The sequence below is a fragment of the Lepidochelys kempii genome, chromosome 23, assembly GCF_965140285.1.
Source record: "Lepidochelys kempii isolate rLepKem1 chromosome 23, rLepKem1.hap1, whole genome shotgun sequence".
Lineage (NCBI taxonomy): Eukaryota > Metazoa > Chordata > Testudines > Cheloniidae > Lepidochelys > Lepidochelys kempii.
This window is the reverse complement of record NC_136402.1, coordinates 5,221,385-5,241,249: the sequence shown is the minus strand read 5'-3', so window position 1 is coordinate 5,241,249 and position 19,865 is coordinate 5,221,385. Positions and strand designations below refer to the sequence as shown.

Genomic DNA, 19,865 nt, shown 5'->3' with positions numbered 1-19,865 from the left:
TCTCCTTGCCCCCATCCCAGACCCTGAGGAATTCAGGTTGGTGGTGCCGTGTTTCCTGCTGATTCACAGCGAAACTCCTGCAGGGTTTCATGGACGCGAGGCCGTAGGGAGGAGGCACCGCCCTTGGCAGCCGTTCCCTGTTCTAACGCCCCTGTCCCTACCCAGCTGCAGCTGGTGTCCAGCCAGCTGAAGCACCGGCGCCTGGACCGGATCCCTGGCTGCCAGCAGGATGAGACCTGCCCTGCCTGCAGCGTCAGCAGCAGGGAGAAAGTGCCGGGGGTCCGAGCAGAGGCGGGATCCATAGGGAAGCAACGGGTGGGGGATCCGAGATCGGTCACAAGTCACTGCTGTTTGGTGCCCCCCCATGGCTAATAAGCCGGGGGGTGGAAGGGGGGGGTTGATCCCGATCCCAGGTGGCCAGGTGTCTACGTCCCAGAAACCATCAGTACAGCTGGCCCCCTTCCCTGGCTTAGCAGCTTCAGCAGATGCCGGGGTGCCGGAGAGAGACAAGCTGGGTTAGAAACACATTGTCGAGCAACCTGTGGCTCCGGAGACCGAAGTTAAGAGGCGGCTCCTTGTACAGGCACCGACTCCGGGGCTGGAGCTTCAGGCGCCAACTTCCCAACAGACCGAGGGGGGCTCACTGCTCCACCCGGGCTCTGCCCCCACTCCACCCCTTCCCGCCCCCTCCCCTGAGCCTGCCGGGCCCTCGCTCCTCCCCCTCCTCCTCAGAGCCTCCTGCACGCCACGAAACAGCTGATCGGCAGGGCTGCCAGTGGGCAGGAGGTGCTGGGAGAGGGGGGAGCTGATGGGGGGGCTGCTGACGAATGTGGATCTTTAGCAATGTACATTGGTAAATTCTGTCTCCTTCTCAGGCTCAGGTTAGCCACCCTTATTCTCGCAGGATCAGGGGGTAGGTGGATGGATGGTTTCGGGGGAAGGAAGGAAAGATGGATAGAGAGAGATACTGGGGAGGGAAGGAGGGATGGGTGGATAGATAAAGAGAGATACTGGGGCAGGAAGGATGGATGGATACAGCAGAGAGAAGGAAGGATGGCAGATAGATAGGGAGGGAAGGATGGATAGATTGCCTGCACAGGAAAGGAAGAATAGAGAGAGAGTCAACAGATGAAACAGATGAGATACGAACTGCAGAGGGGTAGATCGCTCCCGTGGATGGGGGGAGGGAGAGGGAAAGGCAGACAGATATTGCGGATGGAAAGATGGAGAGGAAATAGATTCTGTGACGGGAAAGACAGGGGGAAAGTAGGTAGCTACTGAGAATAGAGCTGGGCGAGAAAATCTGTCCGGTTGCCGGTAGGCGAACTAGCCCAGATCCCAGGCCAGCTGGTACCTAACCGTGGAGCAAGCGTTGGGCACAGCTGGCAGGGGATTAGAGGGAGGTGGAGAGGGAGGCAGGGGAGCTATTCCTCCCCTCTCACCGGGCTCTCCCATTTCAGGCTGGAGGCCTGCGGGGCCGGGTTTGGGAAGTCGATGCAGGCCCCACAGGCTTTGGCTGCCACCTAGCGTCCGAGAAGGGGATGCAGAGAAGTGGGGAGTCTAAGCAAGGGGCTGGGAAGGGGTTTGGGGGTAGAGGGTGGGGTGGGGGATACTAGTGGTTGGAGGTGTTTGGTGGCGATGGGGGAAAGTGGGGTGGGGCGGGGCTGTCAGAAAAGGGGGCTGGAGGGAGCGCGAGTGGGGTTTTGGGTTGGGAGGGTACCATGGGGAGGTGGCAGTGTTTGGGGGCGCTGGGGATGTTGACAAGGGGGAGTCAGGAAAGGGGACAGAGTGGATCCTTAGACATTTCAGAGGGAGGCAGAACGGGGAAGGAGCCAATGGGTCATAAACCGTAAGGGTTAAAAGTGGATTTCTGCCAGCCGCAGACGGCTCCTGGTCTCTAGGGTAACAGCATCCTTGGGGCCACTCCCTCGGGGCCCATCAAAAGCAGCAGTCCAGCCGAAGAGCAATTTGTGAAACCTCTCATCTCAGGGTCATGGGGATCATGCCAGAGCTTGAGGGGAGACAGGGAAGGAAGGCGATGGGGAAGGGGGTGTAGGCTGAGCACGCATTGACAACCCCCATCTCCTCCTGGGAAGGGGAATCCGTTCCATTCGATGGGCCAGGTGGTAGGGGGTGCGAAGGGGCTGTGCCTCAGTGGGTCACACCAGCCTAGTGAATGGTGCTGCCCGCCAGGTACCAGACTCACCAGGGCATGAATGGCAAAGCCCTGGGGGAGCAGACCCTAGGGGACACCCCTGCCCTGGGCCCCAAGGGGGCGATGGTGCACACACTCCGCCCTGGGGGTGGGGACGGGGACAGAACCAGGAACCCAGGCGACTGGGGCCAAAGCCAGAGCTTGAGACCTGAGCGCAGGGGGCGGGGCCACAAAATAGACCAATGATAATACACATGGTATTAGCGTAGGGGCGTGGCCAGACACGAAGGCGGTGTGGCCCTGACAATAGGAGATTTAGTCAATGAGAATATGGGCGTGGTATTAGTCGTGAGGGCGTGGCCAGAAGTGATGGGGCGTGGTCCCGAGAGCAGGGGGCGTGGCCGACAATACTATGGCCATACTCAGAAGAGGCGTGGCCAAAGCTGATTGATTCGCGGCCCGAGCCATAAGGGACGTGGTCTAATGCAACTGGGATGAATGGGCGTGGCCAAAAGCTTCAGGGGCGTGGCAAAACGGGCGGGCCTATGCTTTGTGAATAAGGGATTAGGGGCAGGGTCTTCTGTGTCACGTGATCTCCGGGGCTCCGCCCACTCCCTTGGGTTGGTCCATCTGCCTACTGGGGTGGGCTGCTCCGGGCTGTTCCATTCCGGGAAAAGGGGTGTCGATGCTCCTCTCCTACCCCCAGCTACCCTGGTCTGGCTGTGTCCGTCCCGTGATCTCCCTCCCGCGCTTGGTTCCCTCCCCGTCCCCCCGCCCTCCCGCTAACATGGCCCAGTCCAATTTTTACGCATTGCAGGTGAGCAGCGTCCAATCAGCGCCGCGCTCTCATCCCGCCGCCGCCTCCGGACCAATGGCAAGGCGCGACACATGGCTGAAGCTACATGCCATGTGTTCGTGCGCGGAGAGAGAAAATAGTCCCCGGGACGGGGCGTGACGGCGGGCGCCTCCCGCTCCTCGTTCTGCTGCGACGGCCCCGGGGGCGGGGCCGGAGCAGCGAATGGCTGGCGGAGGGGTCTCAGGGTGGGGGGTGTGACTGTGAAGCGGTTAGCGAGTCCCGGCTGGTGCTGGTGGTACCTCCCTCCCCCACCCGCTGCTGCCGCCGCCGCCGCCTGGAGCCTCCTGCCGCCGCGAGCCGGACCCCGCCATGGTGAGGGGAGGGGCCCGGGGGGGGCTCCAGGAAGGGGGGGGGGGGCTGGGGCATGGAGGGATTTGGGGGCCCTGGGGGTGGGAGGGGTTTGGGAGCTGGGTTGAGTGGGGGGCTGTCTGCTGGGGGGGGTCCTGGGGCTGGAGGTGTCTGGCTGGGCGGGGGGGGGGGTCCTGGGGCTGGAGGTGTCTGGCTGGGCGGGGGGGGGGGTCCTGGGGCTGGAGGTGTCGGGCTGGGCGGGGGGGGGTGGTCCTGGGGCTGGAGGTGTCGGGCTGGGCGGGGGGGGGGTGGTCCTGGGGCTGGAGGTGTCTGGCTGGGCGGGGGGGGGGGGTCCTGGGGCTGGAGGTGTCTGGCTGGGCGGGGGGGGGGGGGTCCTGGGGCTGGAGGTGTCTGGCTGGGCGGGGGGGGGGGGTCCTGGGGCTGGAGGTGTCGGGCTGGGCGGGGGGGGGGGGTCCTGGGGCTGGAGGTGTCGGGCTGGGCGGGGGGGGGGGTCCTGGGGCTGGAGGTGTCGGGCTGGGCGGGGGGGGGGGGGTCCTGGGGCTGGAGGTGTCGGGCTGGGCGGGGGGGGGGGGTCCTGGGGCTGGAGGTGTCGGGCTGGGCGGGGGGGGGGGGGTCCTGGGGCTGGAGGTGTCGGGCTGGGCGGGGGGGGGGGGGGTCCTGGGGCTGGAGGTGTCTGGCTGGGCGGGGGGGGGGGGGTCCTGGGGCTGGAGGTGTCGGGCAGGGTGCGGGGGGGGGGTGTCCTGGGGCTGGAGGTGTCGGGCAGGGTGCGGGGGGGGGGGTGTCCTGGGGCTGGAGGTGTCGGGCAGGGTGCGGGGGGCGGGTCCTGGGGCTGGGGGGGTTGGGAGGGGTTTGGGAGCTGGGTTGAGGAGTGTGTTGGGAAGGGGGCTGGGGGGGTGTTAGGAAGCGTGGGGGTTGGAGGGAAGGGGGCTGGGAGTGTTGGGGGGCACTGGGGAGGTGGAGGGAGTGAGGGGGGTGTCTCGTGGGGGTTACAGGTGGGGCTCTATGGTCTGTGTATGGCTTGTGGGGGGGCCTGGGGGTGTCAGGGTACAGTGGCAGTTTCAGGCTGTGTCTGGAAGGTGCCGGGGGGGGGGCTGGAGGCCGGTGCGGGGGAGGGTGTCTTGCGGGGTGCCATTTGAGCTGGGATTGGAAGGCACGGGGGGGGGGTTGTCAGGAGCAGGTGCCGGGGTGGGTTAGGTGTTGGAGAGCGGGATGGGAAGAGGGTGGGCGGGCTGGGCTGTGTGTTAGGGGTGTTGTGAAAGCTGGGTGCCTGGAGAGAGATTGGGTATGTTAGGTAGGGCGTGTGGAGAGGCTGGCAGGTGAGTTGGGGGCGTGGGAGGGTTGGTGGGCGGGCAGCACTTGAGGAGGGATGTCGCAAGGAGACTGAAGGGTTGTGGTGTGGCGGGGGAAGATGTGGGGGTTAGCAGGGTTTGAACTGGGTAGGTTGGTGGCTGGGGTGCTGATAGGCAGGTGTGGGTGACAAGCTTAGGGGTCTGGCTCTGTGCAGCTTGGGGATATAGTGGGGGTACAGTGACTTGGTAGAAGCTCTCTGGCTCGAGGGGGAAGGGTGTGGAGGTTTCGGGGGGATTAGCTGGACACTGTGAGGCTAGGAAGGTTTGAGGTTATGGAAGGCGAGGGGGATGTGAAAGGCCTGGAGTAATTGGAGATCTGTGGATTTGGAGGTGAGTGAGGGTTGGGAAGGAGCTCAGAGGAAATAGGGTTAGGGATATAGGAACTAGAGATTGTGGGCGTTTACCGGGGATACGGGACTTCGGGGTGTGTGGATTGGGACCATCTTGGTGTGGGTTAGATGCGCTAGGGGGTTGGTGGAGGAATCCCAGAGTTGATGGGAGGAGGATCGTGAAGGGAAGAGGCAATGAAGTCTGAGTGGGGTTTGGGGAGTTCTGTGATGCCGAGGGGTGGGGGTGTGTGGCTGGTATGGATGGAGATGGCCTTGAGGATGGCTGGTATGAGGGTGCAGGGGGACCTTGCTGGGGTTTTCAAGGTTGGGGGAGGGTGCCTTGTGAAGCGGGGGGTGGGGGGGCGAGAATCACTGAGGTTGGGAGCTGGTGTGTCAGCTACAGCGAGCAGTGGATCAGGGTTTTGGTTGAAGTGCATCCTGAGGGAATGTGACCTTGCCGTGTGCTGGAAAGTGCTCTTAGGAACTTGGTAACCTAGGGCTTGCCAGGCTGGATCAGACCAGGGGCTCCAGTATCCTGGCTCAGAGGACGGCCAGAGCAGGGTACAAGAAACGAAGTGGGCAGTCCCTAGGAGAGGGGAGTCTTGTTGGTTGTGGGAGTGCTAAGTGGAGAACAAGAAGCTGCAGTGGGTGATTCAGCATGAGTAAGGAGTGGAGCTAGGCTGCAGAGGGGAGAGATTCCTACCTGAACAGGGTCTTGGAAGGGAAACCCACTGAGCAAGCACCCAGATGGGCATGCCAGGAGGAGGATAAACTTCTCGTCCTGGGGATGAAGGCTCCTCTTTGGGGAGAAGGATGGTTAGGATTTTGAGCTCCTGCTGGGCAGCAGTTCCTGGTGCAGTGGTGCCACATTGAGCTTTGGTCTTTTGCCATGTGAGGTTACAGGCCTTGCCAGGATCAGACCAGTGAAAAGAATGGCCATGCTGGCTCAGAGGAATAGTCCATCTAGCCCAGTATCCTGTCGGACAGTGGCCAGTGCCAGGTGCTTCAGAGGGAATGAACAGAACACAGCAATTACGGAGTGATCCATCCCCTGTCATCTAGTCCCAGCTTCTGGCAGTCAGAGGCTTAGGGACACCCGGAGCATGTGGTTGTGTCCCTGAGCATCCTAACAGCCATTAATGGACCTGTCTTCCATTAACTCATCTAATTCTTTTTTGAACTCGGTTATACTTTTGGCCTTCACAACATCCCAAGACAAGAAGTTCCACAGGTGACTGTGCGTTGTGTGACGCACTTCCTTTTGTTTGTTTTAAACCTGCTGCCTATTGATTTCATTGGGTGACCTCTAGTTCTTGTTATGTGAAGGGGTAAATAACACTTCCTTTGTCACTTTCTCCATGCCAGTTGTTTTATATATCTGTGTCATATCCCGCCTTGGTCGTCTTTTCCAAGCTGAAGAGTCCTAGTCTTATTAATCTCTCCTCATATGGAAGCTGTTCCATACACTTAATCATTTTTGTTGCCCATCTCTGTACCTTTTCCAATTATCTCTTTTTTGAGATGGGGCAACCAGAACTGCACATAGTGTTCAAGGTGTGGACGTACCATGGCTTTATATTGTGATGTTTACTGTCTTCTGTCCGTTCCTAATGGTTCCTAACATTCTGTTCGCTTTTTTGACTGCTGCTGTACACTGAGTGGATGTTTTCAGAGAACTATCCACGATAACTCCAAGATCTTTCTTGAGTGATGATAGCTAATTTAGAACCCATCATTTTGTATGTAATGTTGGAATTATGTGCATTTATATGCATTACTTTGCATTAATCAGCATTGCATTTATCTGCCATTTTGTCACCCAGTTTGGTGAGATCCCTTTGTCTCGTTGCAGTATGCTTTGGACTTAACTGTCTTGAGTAATTTTGTATCATCTGCAAACTTTGCCACCTCACTGTTCATCGCTTTTTCCAGATCATTCATGAATATGTTGAACAGCACAGGTCCTAGTACGGACCCGTTTGGAGGATGCCACTAATTCCCCCTCTCCACTGTGAAAACAAACTGTTTCTTCTTACCCTTTGTTCCATGTCTGTGAACAAGTTACTGATCCATGAGAGGTCCTTCCCTCTTATCCCATGACGGCTTACTTTGCTTAAGAGTCTTTGGTGAGGGACCATGTCAAAGACTTTCTGAAAATCCATGTGCACTCTGTCTACCCGATCACTCTTGTCTATGTGTGTGTTTGACCCCCTCAAAGAATTCTAATAGATTGGGGAGGCCTGATTTCCCTTTACAGAAGTAGTGTTGACTGATCAGCCCTTTATCTCTGATAGGGCGATGCAGGATCTCTTCCTTTCCCCTCCAAATTCTCCAACCTCTCCCGACTGCAGCAGGACAACGTGCTGCTTCAGGTACTGGGGAGCTGTGTCATGACCTTCCACCTCCATGGATGGAGTCGCCTCATTCACACCAAGCCATGGGGAGGGAGTTTTCTCCCCCACAAACTGCCATCAGCTGTGACTGCCGTTCCCTTTCTCAGTTGACTGGTAGATATTCCTGCCTAACGAATTAATCTTTGCTCGCTGCTCTCTCCTTACCAACCTGTGTTTCTGGAGCACCTTTCATCTGAGCTATGTCTTACAAGATGTGCCTGTCTCGTCACTGGAATGGCTCAGCAGTGCTTACGCGGTAGGTCAGGCTAGAAAGATGAGAACTCTATCCTACTGAAACTGCAGGGGAGTTTAGGGAGGCTGAATGGATCTGCCCGATTGGAATCAGGCCAGGATGTTGGGGCTAAGGTGCAGTCTCTTGGGGAAAGTGCTTTGAGATTTTTAGTGACTGTATGGACGTTGGTTTCACACCTCCACTGAAGATACCTTTGCCACCTCAATGCATGCCTGATGTCGGAAATCTCTGTCACTGCTCTGTGTGTTCCCTGGAGGGTTCCCACGGCCTGACCCTGCTTTTGTCTCGAGATCTGACAGCAGCTCAATCCCAGCTTGGGTGGCTGCAGAATTCGGTCTCGCTTTGGGGAGCGACTGACCCCAAGCTAACGAGCAAAGATGAAAATTGTCCAATGCCCCTTGCCAGCCCCCTAGCGTGTGCTCATGCCAGCGGCGGAAGCAGATGTAGCTGGATAGAGATTGGAGCAGCTTGGTCCTGTAGTTTGTCTCTGCCTCAGGCATGAATGCCCTCATTTGACCCACTGTGGGGAGCTGACCCCACCCCCGTCACCCCCTATGGCTGGGAAAATTACTGGTTCGCACCCTCCCTTCACTCAATTTTAGAATTGCTCGGTTGTCTTGATTCCTGCCCTGGGTGGCTGCGAAGCTGCTGCATTTGTAGTGGGTGTTGCTGCCCAAACGCTACCATGAGGCTTTCTCCAGTGAGATGTTATCTGGAGCAGGGCATCGCTGTCCCAAAGGGAGCGAGGCTACTGGGGACCTCGCTCTGGCTATTAGTTTGTCACGGAAGGCACCCAGATACTAGGGTGTTAGGCTGCAGTATGAAACCTTAATCGCTGCTCTGCTCCAGCCTCGGTGCTGACAGCCCTCAGGCACGGCACCATTCTTCCTTCCTTGGTGCCAGGAATTCGATCGCATTTCACAGTGGAGCCTCGTGAAGTTCACCATTTCTCGTCGTTTTCATATGGTTGCCTCTGGGTGCTGCAGTTTCCAAAACTGCAGGCAAAGCCTGAGGTCCAAACAGGCCCGTGTGCTGAAATCATATTTCCCCCAGACTTGGGTCAGGAGCTTTTTTACAAACCCTGCATTTTGGGGCTCCGGCAGCTTCGGAGTTCCCCTTAATCCCCTTGCGGGCACATGAGGATCAGCAAAGGGCTGCACCGCCGGCATTATGTCTCCAGCGGAGAGCTTGGGACTGGTGGCATCCTTGCAACCTCAGGAATCTTGGCTAGGCTGTCTGTTAATACGCTGCCCTTCCCTGGTGCCGTGACTCAGTGCTCGGTATAAACCCTACTGAACTAAGGCCCTGGTGAGGCAGATCTTGACTCCGTCGCACACATGGGGCAAGAGGCGTGCTCTGTAGTGGAACTGGAAATAGAGCCACAGCGTCCTGGAGCTGGAGCGCTGGCGGTATTGGCCGTGACCGTGGCTGGGGGTTCAGCTGCTGCCCTAGGGTGGCACCTGCCCCCTTGTCTTTACGATGATGGGTCGAGGCAGCAGCCTGTCAGGAGCGGCCCTGATGATCACCGTTTCCGGTACGGAGATGGAGGCGTGGCTGGGCTGTGGGGAGGTGGTGCTCTCAAAACAGGGGACGATTATGCTGCCACCGCCTGAATCAGAGAGGCAGGCACCGATCAGGTCAACCCAGCATCCTTTGCTACGAGCTGCCTTCTAGGTGTTGTAACAACCCACGGTTTCCATGCCCTGGTGACTGACTTCTCTCTGCTCCTTCTAGGCCGACCAGCTGACTGAAGAGCAGATAGCAGGTGAGTCCTAAACCCGCCTTCCACCTAGCTGAGTGTTTGTTGTAACCGTGGCGCTCGCAAAGGCTCTGTGTTGTAGTGATCACCCCCCAAGCCCAGGGCTCGGAAGAATGGGGAGGGAACCCAGTATCCACAGCATCCCCAGGTGCAGCTCTTGTCTGTCATCCCCACCGGGACACGGGCGTGTACGGGCCAGAAGAACTGATCCAGGGTGTTTAGCTGTTCACTCTACATGGGCTCCCCCGTATTTAGACTGAAGGAGGGGTGAGCGTCTCCCAACACACCGCTTCAGTGCATCTGTAGCGACCCCTTTTCCCCTCCCCCTCCACCGTGCCCCCAGTGAGCAGGGGAAAGGGAGGAGTCTCTGGTCTTGCTGCCCAGTGGGGCATGAAGATGACTTTCTGGGGAGTGGGGTGGGCCCCATTACTGGCCATGCCCCCCACAATGCAGGACCGAGCATGCTCCAGGGAAGGGGCTAGGTTCTCTGCTGTGTAGGACTTTCAGGCGTAGCGATGCTCTGAGACTCTGCCAAGTCTTCATGCTCATGGCTGCAGCATTTAGAGTCCCGCTCCTGGAGCTCACCTCGTGACATGGAGCTAAGGAGTAATTGATGGTAGGCATATAGGGGGTCTGCTGCTGGGGCCGGGGCACAAATAGGCAGACAGTAGATGAGATTCTCCACCAAGTGCTACCTAGAGGACTATGCCCCCAGCTAGCTGGAAGCTCTTTAAATGCTTAAAGACAGTCAGCTTAAAAATCTGATTCAAATGCTGTCCCTGCTATGGCTATCACGGAAGGTTGGTTCTACTCTTTCATTAATGACAGTCTGTTTCCCTGGGCTTGGTGCTTAGCCGGCTTTGCGGTTCCCCTTCTTTGTAGCGGTCGTGGAGAGAAGCACGTCTTAAGGTTTTTGTCAGCCTGCAGATTGGGATCGGAGACCGCTCAGCTCTTGCAATGGGCCATGTTTCTGATTGGCTGTCCTATGACCGGGGCATCCGGACTCGCCCACCGCAGCCTCCGGCCATTGGGATTTAGCAGCAGCCTGATTAGTGCTGTCGAAGTCCCCGGCTAACTTTGTTGGAAAATAGAAACCTGGCCCCAGGGGTGGGCCCCAGGATGGGACCGAGCAAAGGGTCTGTCTGCAGGAGACGACTGGGGAATGGACACAGGAACACCAGTGTGGCACCTTCGAGAGCGGGTTACCCCACTGGCTGGTGCCCTGTGCCCCTGCTGATAGCTGTATTTTAGCTTCTTGACAGCTCTTTAGCATTAGGCTCTCTAAACATCCCTAGGCTGAGGGGTGCTGTTTAAGTGGATACTGCTGACCTCCCTTCAAATGGCCTAATTTGACCAGCATAGGAATCGCCAGCCATGGGGATCTCTCATCCCGTCTCTGGCAGTGGCCAGTGCTCAAGCTAGGCCCCTTACGACCATTCGGTCAGCGGGACGACGCAGACTCACCCTAGGGTCAGACTTGACATTGGAAGCAGTGGTGAGAGGGTGGGGGTGGGGAATTCAGGATTAAGGTGCCCTGGGTATTTTGCCTCTGAGCAGCCTGTCTCATGAGCCGCTCGGCTGCTCCTTGCTAGCCACCGAAGCGTGCTCAGCAGCTCTGCAGTAGAGGAGCCTCATTAACCGAAGCACTGACGGGCGGCGGGTCTCTCCCTCCCTCAGAGTTCAAGGAGGCCTTCTCCCTGTTCGACAAGGATGGGGACGGCACCATCACCACCAAGGAGCTGGGGACGGTGATGAGGTCCCTGGGCCAGAACCCCACCGAAGCAGAGCTGCAGGACATGATCAACGAGGTGGATGCGGATGGTGAGCTGGAAGGGCGTTGAGTGGCCGAGGGCGGCCTGCCTGGCAGGGAGCAGAATGGGAGGGGACGGTGTTCAGCAGCAAACCCATTCCCCCCCACACGTAAGATGCTGGAGGAGGCGTCTTGGGCACTCTACCTGGCTCGTGCATCCTGGCTTATCCCAGTGGGGCTCCGTGGGCAGCTGTTCTCGGGTGCCCGTTGCCCTGGTCTGGCAGGCTTCCAGAGGCAGCTTGTCCTGAGGCCGGTGGTTCAAAGCCAGCTGAGGCTGCTGCCGGCTGCCCACAGCTGTTCCTTGGGACCTCAGTCCGGTTCCACAGAGAGTGATGCCACCACACTGGTCGCCTCAAATGAGGGGCCCTGGATTGAAGAGCCCATGGGCTCCGAACTCCTGTCCTGCCTTACAGGTGGGTCCCACCAGAGCTTGTGGGTATACTGCCCGCTCTGCAGACAAACAGGCCTTCAGGCTCCAAGCCGGGCCTGGCACAGCCAGCTGATTCCCTTCCTTGCCTCTCCCTTATCCCCTGGTGCTTTTCCCCGCCCCGGCACCCTGCTAGTCCCCTTCACTCAAAGGCAGCACTTCCTTTCCAGGGAACGGCACCATCGACTTCCCAGAATTCCTGACCATGATGGCGAGGAAGATGAAGGATACGGACAGCGAGGAAGAGATCAGGGAGGCATTCCGGGTCTTTGATAAGGTGAGCACCCATCTGGGAGGTGGGGGGCAAGGTGTTGTGGGTGCCGAGGTCACTGAGCTGCCACGTCTGGTGTGCAGGGGCAGGGTGTGTGGAAGGGGAGTGGCTGTACTGAGCTAAATCCTTGCTCTGTCGCCCCCTGCCTTACAGGACGGGAACGGCTACATTAGCGCGGCGGAGCTGCGCCACGTGATGACGAACCTGGGAGAGAAGCTGACCGATGAGGAGGTAGACGAGATGATCCGAGAGGCTGACATCGATGGAGACGGGCAGGTCAATTATGAAGGTGAGTCGGAGAGGGATGCTGAGATGCCTCACCAGCGACCAGGCTATTGTCCTCAAGGGTTCGGCAACCCAACGGTCCCCTGCAGCTGAGCACCATTGACCTGATCAGGCCCAGGTCCTGCTGCTTGAAAAATGCCCCAAGAGGTCTGCAATCCCAAACTTATCGTGCAAATGCATGTCCAGAATGGGAGGATGCTTGTAGCTTTCAGCTGCTGGCACTTCTGTACAACCGTTCCAGCTGCTGAGTTCCACCCCAGAAGTGGCTGCATTTCTGCATTGGGTGAAGGTGTCAGAACCTGAGTGCTGAACTGGACTTTGAGAGCGCTGGCTCAGCCACTGGCCTGCTGGGTGACCTTGGGGCATGTCGCTTCTTATGTATATTCTCCTCTCTCTCCATACCCCCCCCCCCCCCATGATGGGGGCAAGGTTGATCTTTTTGAAGTGCTTTGCGTTCTGTGTAAAAGCTATGAGATCTGGCTGAGGGGTACCCCATCCCCCTTATACCCAGGGGGTGCTTAGCTCTCTGTGCACGGGGTCTCGCTGATCCTGAGCCCTTTGGGGAAACAAGGCTAATGGGCTGTTTTTGTAGCTGAGTCCTGTAGAAGGGCGGAGTGGGGATGCGATCCTGGCTCTCTGATCCTGTACCTTCGCCCCTCTCTCTCTCTCTCTCTCTCTCTCTCTCTCTCAGAGTTTGTGCAGATGATGACCGCAAAGTGAAGGCTCCGGGACGGGCGGCTGGCGATGCCCATTCTCCTTCACTACTTTTCTCCAACACTCTCTCTCTACTTAAGTAATCTGGTTCTTTCAGCAAACTCCAGTCGGCTGTGGAAGAAAACTGACTAAGCAACAAAAAATTTACTTTCCCCAAACTGCATGATTGTCCCCTGTCCCTCCTGCCCTTTTCCCCTTCCTCCCTTTCTCTCCTCCCCCAGCCCATCCGTCTGGCCCTAACCCAACCTCCCCTCCCCACCCCCCGGAAATCTCAGCCTTGCAGATGTCTTTAGTTCCTTTGGGGGGTTCTTTGTTCTGCGGACGGAGCTGGCCGGTGTCCCAGCACGCCGCGGAGAGAGCAAACTTTAACCGTGTTGCATGCGTCTGGCACTGTGGGTCTGTGCATTCACCCCGCGGCCTCAGAGCGTCTCGCCCCTGGAAACGACAGGGGGTCGGCAGGAAGGGAAGCCTCTTGTCTCGTCTTTTTTTTTTCTTTTTAAAGAAAGGGGACGGCGAACGATCCCAGAGACTGGAGTGTGGGTTCCAGAGACCTTGTCATGCCATCCGGGGAAAAAGAGGGGGGGAGGGTTTTAACTGCCCCCAAAAAAAAAAGCTTAAAGCAATTGGCTCTTGACACGTGATCCTAAAACCAGGACTCATTTCTCCTTGCTCGTAGCCCTGTACAAACTGTAAATGTCCATGCGATGATTCCTAAGCACTGTCCATCTCTCAGCTGCTGTGTAAATACTGGTGCTAACCCATCCAGTCCACGCCCTGCGTGAGGCATGGCTGCTTTCTGACTGGCAAGAGCTGGCGGGCGGGAGGGGATTGTTGAAGACCCGAGGCGAGCGACAGCTGCTATCGGCTGGGTGGGCGTCACCGGTGCGGCCCCCTGTTCTATCTAGTGACCTGCCTTTGCTTTCTTGATGTCTGTGCTCTTGTTGCTAAGTCCCCCCTTGCCTGGCCAACCCGCCGCGAAGAGCATGAGCCGTCAACTTGCTTCTCTTTATTTTTAATTTTGTAAAAGTTTGGGGAGGGGGGAAGGCGCTCTGAAAATTCCCCCCCAGCCCCCCCCCGGGAAGCGGGTGCTTTAGCGTGCCCCGTGGCGGGACCGGCAATGCCCCTGGGCTGTGAGCAGAACCGGGGGGAGGGGAAAGCCTGTTTTGAGAGCTGGGGCGTGGGGCTGATGGGAGCGAGGCTGTCTGAAAGCGGGCGATGTTGTGTTCAGTTCAAGCTGTGAAAATAAAACTATATCAATGTTTTCCAATAAAATACAGTGACTACCTGACGCTGCTGAATCGGGTCTCCTTCCCCCCATGTCCCCCAACCCTGTCTTCATCTTGCCTCAGCAAGGAGGCCTGGATTTAATTCAGTTTCTCTCCTGCTTGCAGAAATTCCCTTCCTTGCTGGCTCTGGTTCCCGGCAGACGCCCTGGCCTGCTGCAGAGCTAGGAAAGCAGATATCAAGCGTACAACCACTGAGGCGTAACAGAAGCGACTCTTTGCTCCCTTCTTTATGCCTGTAACTCTCATGCTTTGAGCCAGGCGGGAGGAAAACTCTTGGTGAAAGGTTTCCGTGAGGCTGCCAGGGCTGTTGGATCACAGGTCCCTCTCTTCTCTTAGTCTGGCCATGTCAACTCTGATTCTACCAGAGGTGTCGTGGGGGGGCAAGGGGGCACGAACCCCACATGCGCCCTCCCAGATTTGTCTTCCATTTAGCAATGGCTTCTAGTGGTTTGCAAATTATGGGATGTACCCTCCCCTCGCAGGAGGCCACGGAGGAATCTTTGGGCAGGTGAGCTAAGCATGTCCCTTTGAGTTACAACTTTGGTGGCACCTCACCATCCCAGCCACGCCACAGGGCCCCCTGACATAAGTCAGGGGGTGGACTGGTGCTCCCACCCTGATGCCAGCTGCCAGGCCATGGCCTGAGCCCACCTGGCATTGCTGCTTTCTCTCCCATCCACCGGAATTCCTCCATGCCCCCCCCAGTTTGATAACTTGTGCAGTAAATGAAATGAGTTGTCTGCTGCCTCAGGATTTTTCTTGTGTACCCCCCTGCTATCAGCTCTGACTCTCCCAGTTAGAAAACCGCTGCTCTGGTGTGTGTCACGGTGTAGAAGACCTCACATGAGGCAGGCAGTGGGGAGCCCTGGTCTGGGGCTCAAATCCCAGCTCCTGCTGACCTCCTGGGTGACCTCTGTGTCCGTTTCCCTCCAGCTCCCCTTTCCTAATTTAGACTGAGTGTGTGGGGCTGTTCTGTACCATGTCTGCTGCACCCGGCACCATGATTGCTGGCAGGACCGGGCTGCGGCGGGACTGGGCCGCACCTGGCCCTGGGACGGCCTCTGCTCGCTGCTGGGGCCTCTCGGTGATACTGTCACATTGAAGGGTTTTTTTCTAACCTCAGTGATGCTGCAGGGTCTGGGCCACAGCCTACATTCCTTGGTGGGATCCCTGCGTCAATCACCGGTAACCTGACGTGAGCTCAGTGCCCCCGGCATCCAACCCAGCGGCAGACCCAAAACAGCACCCGGGCAGGGCCTCGTTCTCTTGTCTTTGTGGTGTGCTAAGATGCCAGCTGCCTCCTCTGCCTTGAAAAACCCACTGCACCTTCCAGCCATGCGGGAGAGGCCAAAACTGGGCCTTGTACCACCTCTGTCCCTATTAGCATGGCAAGTGATCACTGGCTTTAAACCCTGAGCTGAGGGCCCCGGTAACTCAGCCAGAGGTTAGGGGTCTCTTCCAGGAGTGGGTCGGTGAGGTTCTGTGGCCTGCAACGTGCACGAGGTGAGACTAGATGGTCAGCCTGGTCCCTTCTGGCCTGGAAGTCTCCGAGTACCGGTGTCGGGCAGTGACCTTGCCGGCGGCTAAGAGCCGGCTTTGTTCCCTCCTGCTGCTAGGAGCTTGAAATGTACGAATCTCTGCAAAGCTGCAGTTTTGGGGCCCAGTCTCCCCTGGTGGCTTCAGTGCTGCCTTGCTGATGGATCTGGCCTCCAGGCTGCTTGGGCCTGCGGCGTTGGGATCGGCAAGCAGTAGGGCTGGGCTTACGTTGGGAAAAAACCCCAAAACGGCATCCCAATTCCTAGGCCCCAGCCTGACAAGCTGTGGGCAGGGCCATTGCCCCTGAGCCTGACTTGTTGAGCAGCCCCTGCCTTGGGGGATTGCGGGGGGAGGGGGAACTAGCCTGTTCGTGGGCTCTGCTAGCCCCTGGGAGCTGGCCTGAGTTTGGGGACTAAGAAAATCTCCCCTGCGCTGGGGAAGGTTCAGATCTAGCAGCTAGTTGCTCTGATGCTGGGAAAGAGGCACCCGGGGCTGCAGTTACACGGGGAGGACGCTGGAGGGAGGCAGTCACCCCAGAAAGGGCCAGCTGTCTAAGGGAGACGGACAAGGTGGGTGGGAAGGCAGGAGCTCTCTGCTGCTGGAGTGGGTACAGGGGAGTCAGCTGCTACGCTGCCCAGGTGGCCCCCGAGGGTGCAACAGGCTGGGACCGTGTGACCGTGCCAGGGTTGGGCACTTGAGAGGTGAAAGGCCCCGGGTCCCAGTCCCCACCCCCCTGAGCCAGCAGGTCCCCCTGCTCGGTCCGGCTCAGAGTCAGTGACCCTGGCTGGGGAAAGGCTCTGGGCCCCAGTCCCCACCCCCCTGAGCTAGCATGTCCCCCTGCTCTGGGGCCGGATCAGAGCCAGTGACCCCGGCAGGGGAAAGGCCCTGTGTTCCCCTCTTCGCCCGACCTGTGCTGGGGGGCGTGATGCTGGGATCAGCCCCCCTGGCTCCTGTTGCTCCTGATTTATCCTGTGGTGACTGCAGGCCAGTGCTGGCCCATGGTTTTCACCCTCGCTGGTGGGTCACAAGGGGGCGAGGCAGGTCCAAAGGCCAGTGGGCCTGGCGGGAGGCAGGGGGGAGAGAAGATGTGACTCTGTAGCCCTGGCTCTTTGCTGGGGCGTGGGGGAGGGCATAGCTCTGCGTCATCTCACCAGGGAAAGCCACTATCTTGCATTGTGGGTCACAGCGTGACTCCTCCAGCTGGGGGGGGGGGGCAGATGCGCTGTGGACCCCAATTGGCTCCAGGTGTCCCCAGCAGCAGGGGAGTTTGGAGAAGAGGCACCTGCGGGGAGATACAGGGGCTGGGTCCTGGGGAGCATTTGGGGCGGCTGAGGGAGACAGGCAGGGCCCTGGCCGCCACGTGCAGGGAGGGGGGTTAGATGGGGAGGGGCAGTTAAATGCTGCCCAGCCAGCAGGGGCTGCTCACCGTGGCGGGCCACCAGAAGGGGACGCAAGCTGTGGGCAGAGGGTGCGCCTCAGCCCACAGAGTTGTAAGGTCCATTACAGTCAGTATGAGCCCCCCACATAGGGTCACTGCAGCCATTGAAAACTGGAAGCGGGGCTGGGCCTCAGGACTCCTGGGTTGGGGAGTGGAGTCTAGTAGTGAGAGCAGGGGAAGGGGCTGGGAGCCAGGACTCCTGAGTTCTATCCCCAGGTCTGGGAGGGGCATGGGGTCCAATGGTTTGGAGAAAGGGGGGGAATGAGAGCCAGGACTCCTGGGTTCAAGCCCTGGAGCGAGAGTGGGAAGGGAGTGGGGTCCAGTGGTTACAAAGTCTAAGGCCGGAAGGACTCCTCCCCCCCCCTCCCCCCACAGCACATCGAGTCTGACCTCCTGTTGATCGCAGGCATGCCTGCGCATTAGTTGATATGAAACCAAAGGGATGGGGGAGGGGCTGGGAGCCAGGACTCCTGGGTTCTATTTCTGACTCCTTGCGAGAGTTCAGCCAGGTCTCACACACACACACACCCCTTCTCTGTAGCTGTCCCTCTCCAGCTGTCGCTGCCTGTACGAACCACTGCGATTCTAGCAGCAGTTCACACTGAGCTGGGGGTGTGTGCGGGGGGGCAGTGATTAGCTCCCCAGCCCCTTTGCAGGTGGACAGCAGCCTGCCCATCCACTGAGCAGAATCCCCACCCCCACCCCAGCACAGTGGAGAGCAGCCAGTCTGTGGGTGGGGGGGAAGAGAAACCTGATGTTTCACACAAAATGATTCCCAGAGCTGTGTGGGAAGGGGAGGAGCCTGCCTGAACACCCTAGCACAGAGATGGGGAAACTGAGGCATGGACTGGGGAACTGAGTGAGCCTCAGCATCCCACAGCGAGTTTGTGGCAAAGCTGGGAATGGAACCTAGGAGTCCTGGCTCCCAGCCCCCGTTATCCACTAGATCCAACTCACCTCCCGGGGCTGTGGATAGAACCCAGGAGTCCTGACTCCTCACCCCACCCCAGGAATCCATCAAGCAAAGACACAGGATTCCAGCCCCTCCTCCCCTATTTCAATGCACAGCAGAGAACTAGCCCTCACACGCCCCTACTCGCAGCCCCTGGCCTAAGCCCAGGCTGCGCAGTGGGGCTGGTGCTATGGGCCCTTCCCTGAGCTCCTAGTAGGCCCAGCCGAGAGCAGCTGTTGCAGGGGTGGAACATGCCTGCAATTGGCAGGACACCTAAGTAAAGAGGCAGGCTGGCCCTAGCAGGTTTGCCTTATCTCCAGCCAGCCCCACTACTCCACCAGCTGGGTTTGTCTCCTCCAAATGTTTGGCTGGACAAGAGGTTAGGGGTCAGCAGTTAGAGCATGCGGCACCAGGAGTCCTGGGTTCTATTCCTGGCTCGGAGGGGAGTGGGGTCTAGTGGTTAGAGTGGGGCGGGGGAGTCAGGACGCCTGGCTGTTCCCACTCTGCCACTGTCAAATCCCCTTGCTGCCCTGTGCCTCAGTTTTCCCATGTGATTGTAGATGTTTGTCCCACGCAGTCAGCACTATGGCTGGATCAACCGGGGTGTTTTCTATTAAGCGGCAGGGTGGCTCAGGGTCGCCCTGCCTGGGGCAAGGGGGAGAGGAGCGCCTGCCCCATACCATGGTATGCACATTGCTGTGCCAGAAAACATAAACAGCCGTCGAGCCCGGTATGGCAAAAATGTACGAGCCGGCAGACGAGAGCCAGGCACAGGGCAGGTAGTGACTGGAAGCTTCACGTACGCGGCTCTGCTGATGCCCCTCAATCCCGACCCGCAGCCCCCTGGGCTCCCAGCTCTGGACTCCCCACTTGCCAGATCCCCTCAATCCTGACCCGCAGCCCCCTTGCAATCCCAGCCCTGGGCTGCCCCCTCCCCCGATCCCTGCCAGTCCCCCTCAATCCCAACCAGAAGCCTCCTGCAATCCCAACCCTGGGCTCCCCCCTCCCCCAATCCCTGCCAGTGCCCCTCAATCCTGACCCGCAGCCCCCTGCAATCCCGGCCCTGGACTCCCCCCTTGCCAGATCCCCTCAATCCCAACCCGCAGCCCCCTGTGATCCCAGCCCTGGACTCCCCCCTTGCCAGATCCCCTCAATCCCAACTCACAGCCCCCTGCAATCCCGGCCCTGGGCTCTCCCTCCCCCGATCCCTGCCAGATCCCCTCAATCCCGACCGGCAGCCCCCTGCGATCCCGGCCCTTGGCTCCCGCCTGGGGGGCCATGCTGCCTCCTGGAAAGGGGCTGGCCACTGGCCGGAAACGGCCGAGAAGAGGCGCCTGATCCACGGGTGCACGGATGGGTCTGTGACGAAGTGGGACTGTTCTTAATGTTTCCTCTGAATTGTGTGGGGGTGCCTCAGTTTCCCCTATGCAGTTCTTAAGTATCTAGGTGGTGGGGTAAGGGTGTATGATCATTGCAGAGCCCTAGAGGGAATGCTCCGAGGTCAGACCCAGGAAGGTGGAAGCTGTGTGAGCTGTGTGTCCTGCAGACAGGCTGCTCACAGAAAGGAGACTTCCCCAGAGTCCTGACCGGCTTCATGGGGAGCAGTTCCAGAGCATCGCCCAGGGACTCCGTGACAGGGTCCCCCCGGATCGGCGAGGTGCAGAGCGCTCCCCTGACCGTATTTATGCAGCCGGAGCCAGGTTGCCGCCGGCACATTTTCCATCGTGCCAGGTGTCTGGGCAC

The 19,865-nt window shown here is 58.8% G+C and overlaps 1 protein-coding gene across 1 annotated transcript; it reads left to right on the top strand.

Annotated features, from left to right (window-relative positions):
* The first annotated feature begins 3,130 nt into the window (after window positions 1-3,130).
* CALM3 (calmodulin 3) lies at window positions 3,131-14,198 on the top strand. Its single transcript, XM_073321324.2, has 6 exons — window positions 3,131-3,323; window positions 9,379-9,409; window positions 11,081-11,224; window positions 11,811-11,917; window positions 12,065-12,200; window positions 12,888-14,198. Exons 1-6 carry the CDS (start codon window positions 3,321-3,323, stop codon window positions 12,914-12,916), a joined length of 450 nt encoding a protein of 149 aa, XP_073177425.1. The 5' UTR covers window positions 3,131-3,320; the 3' UTR covers window positions 12,917-14,198.
* Window positions 14,199-19,865: the final 5,667 nt, after the last annotated feature.

What these genes read in the sequence shown, in the direction of transcription:
- CALM3 (XM_073321324.2), top strand. An exon ending in GACTGAAGAGCAGATAGCAG is followed by an intron (nt 9,410 to 11,080) that starts GTGAGTCCTAAA and finishes TCCCTCCCTCAG; the next exon opens with AGTTCAAGGAGGCCTTCTCC. An exon ending in CATTCCGGGTCTTTGATAAG is followed by an intron (nt 11,918 to 12,064) that starts GTGAGCACCCAT and finishes CCTGCCTTACAG; the next exon opens with GACGGGAACGGCTACATTAG.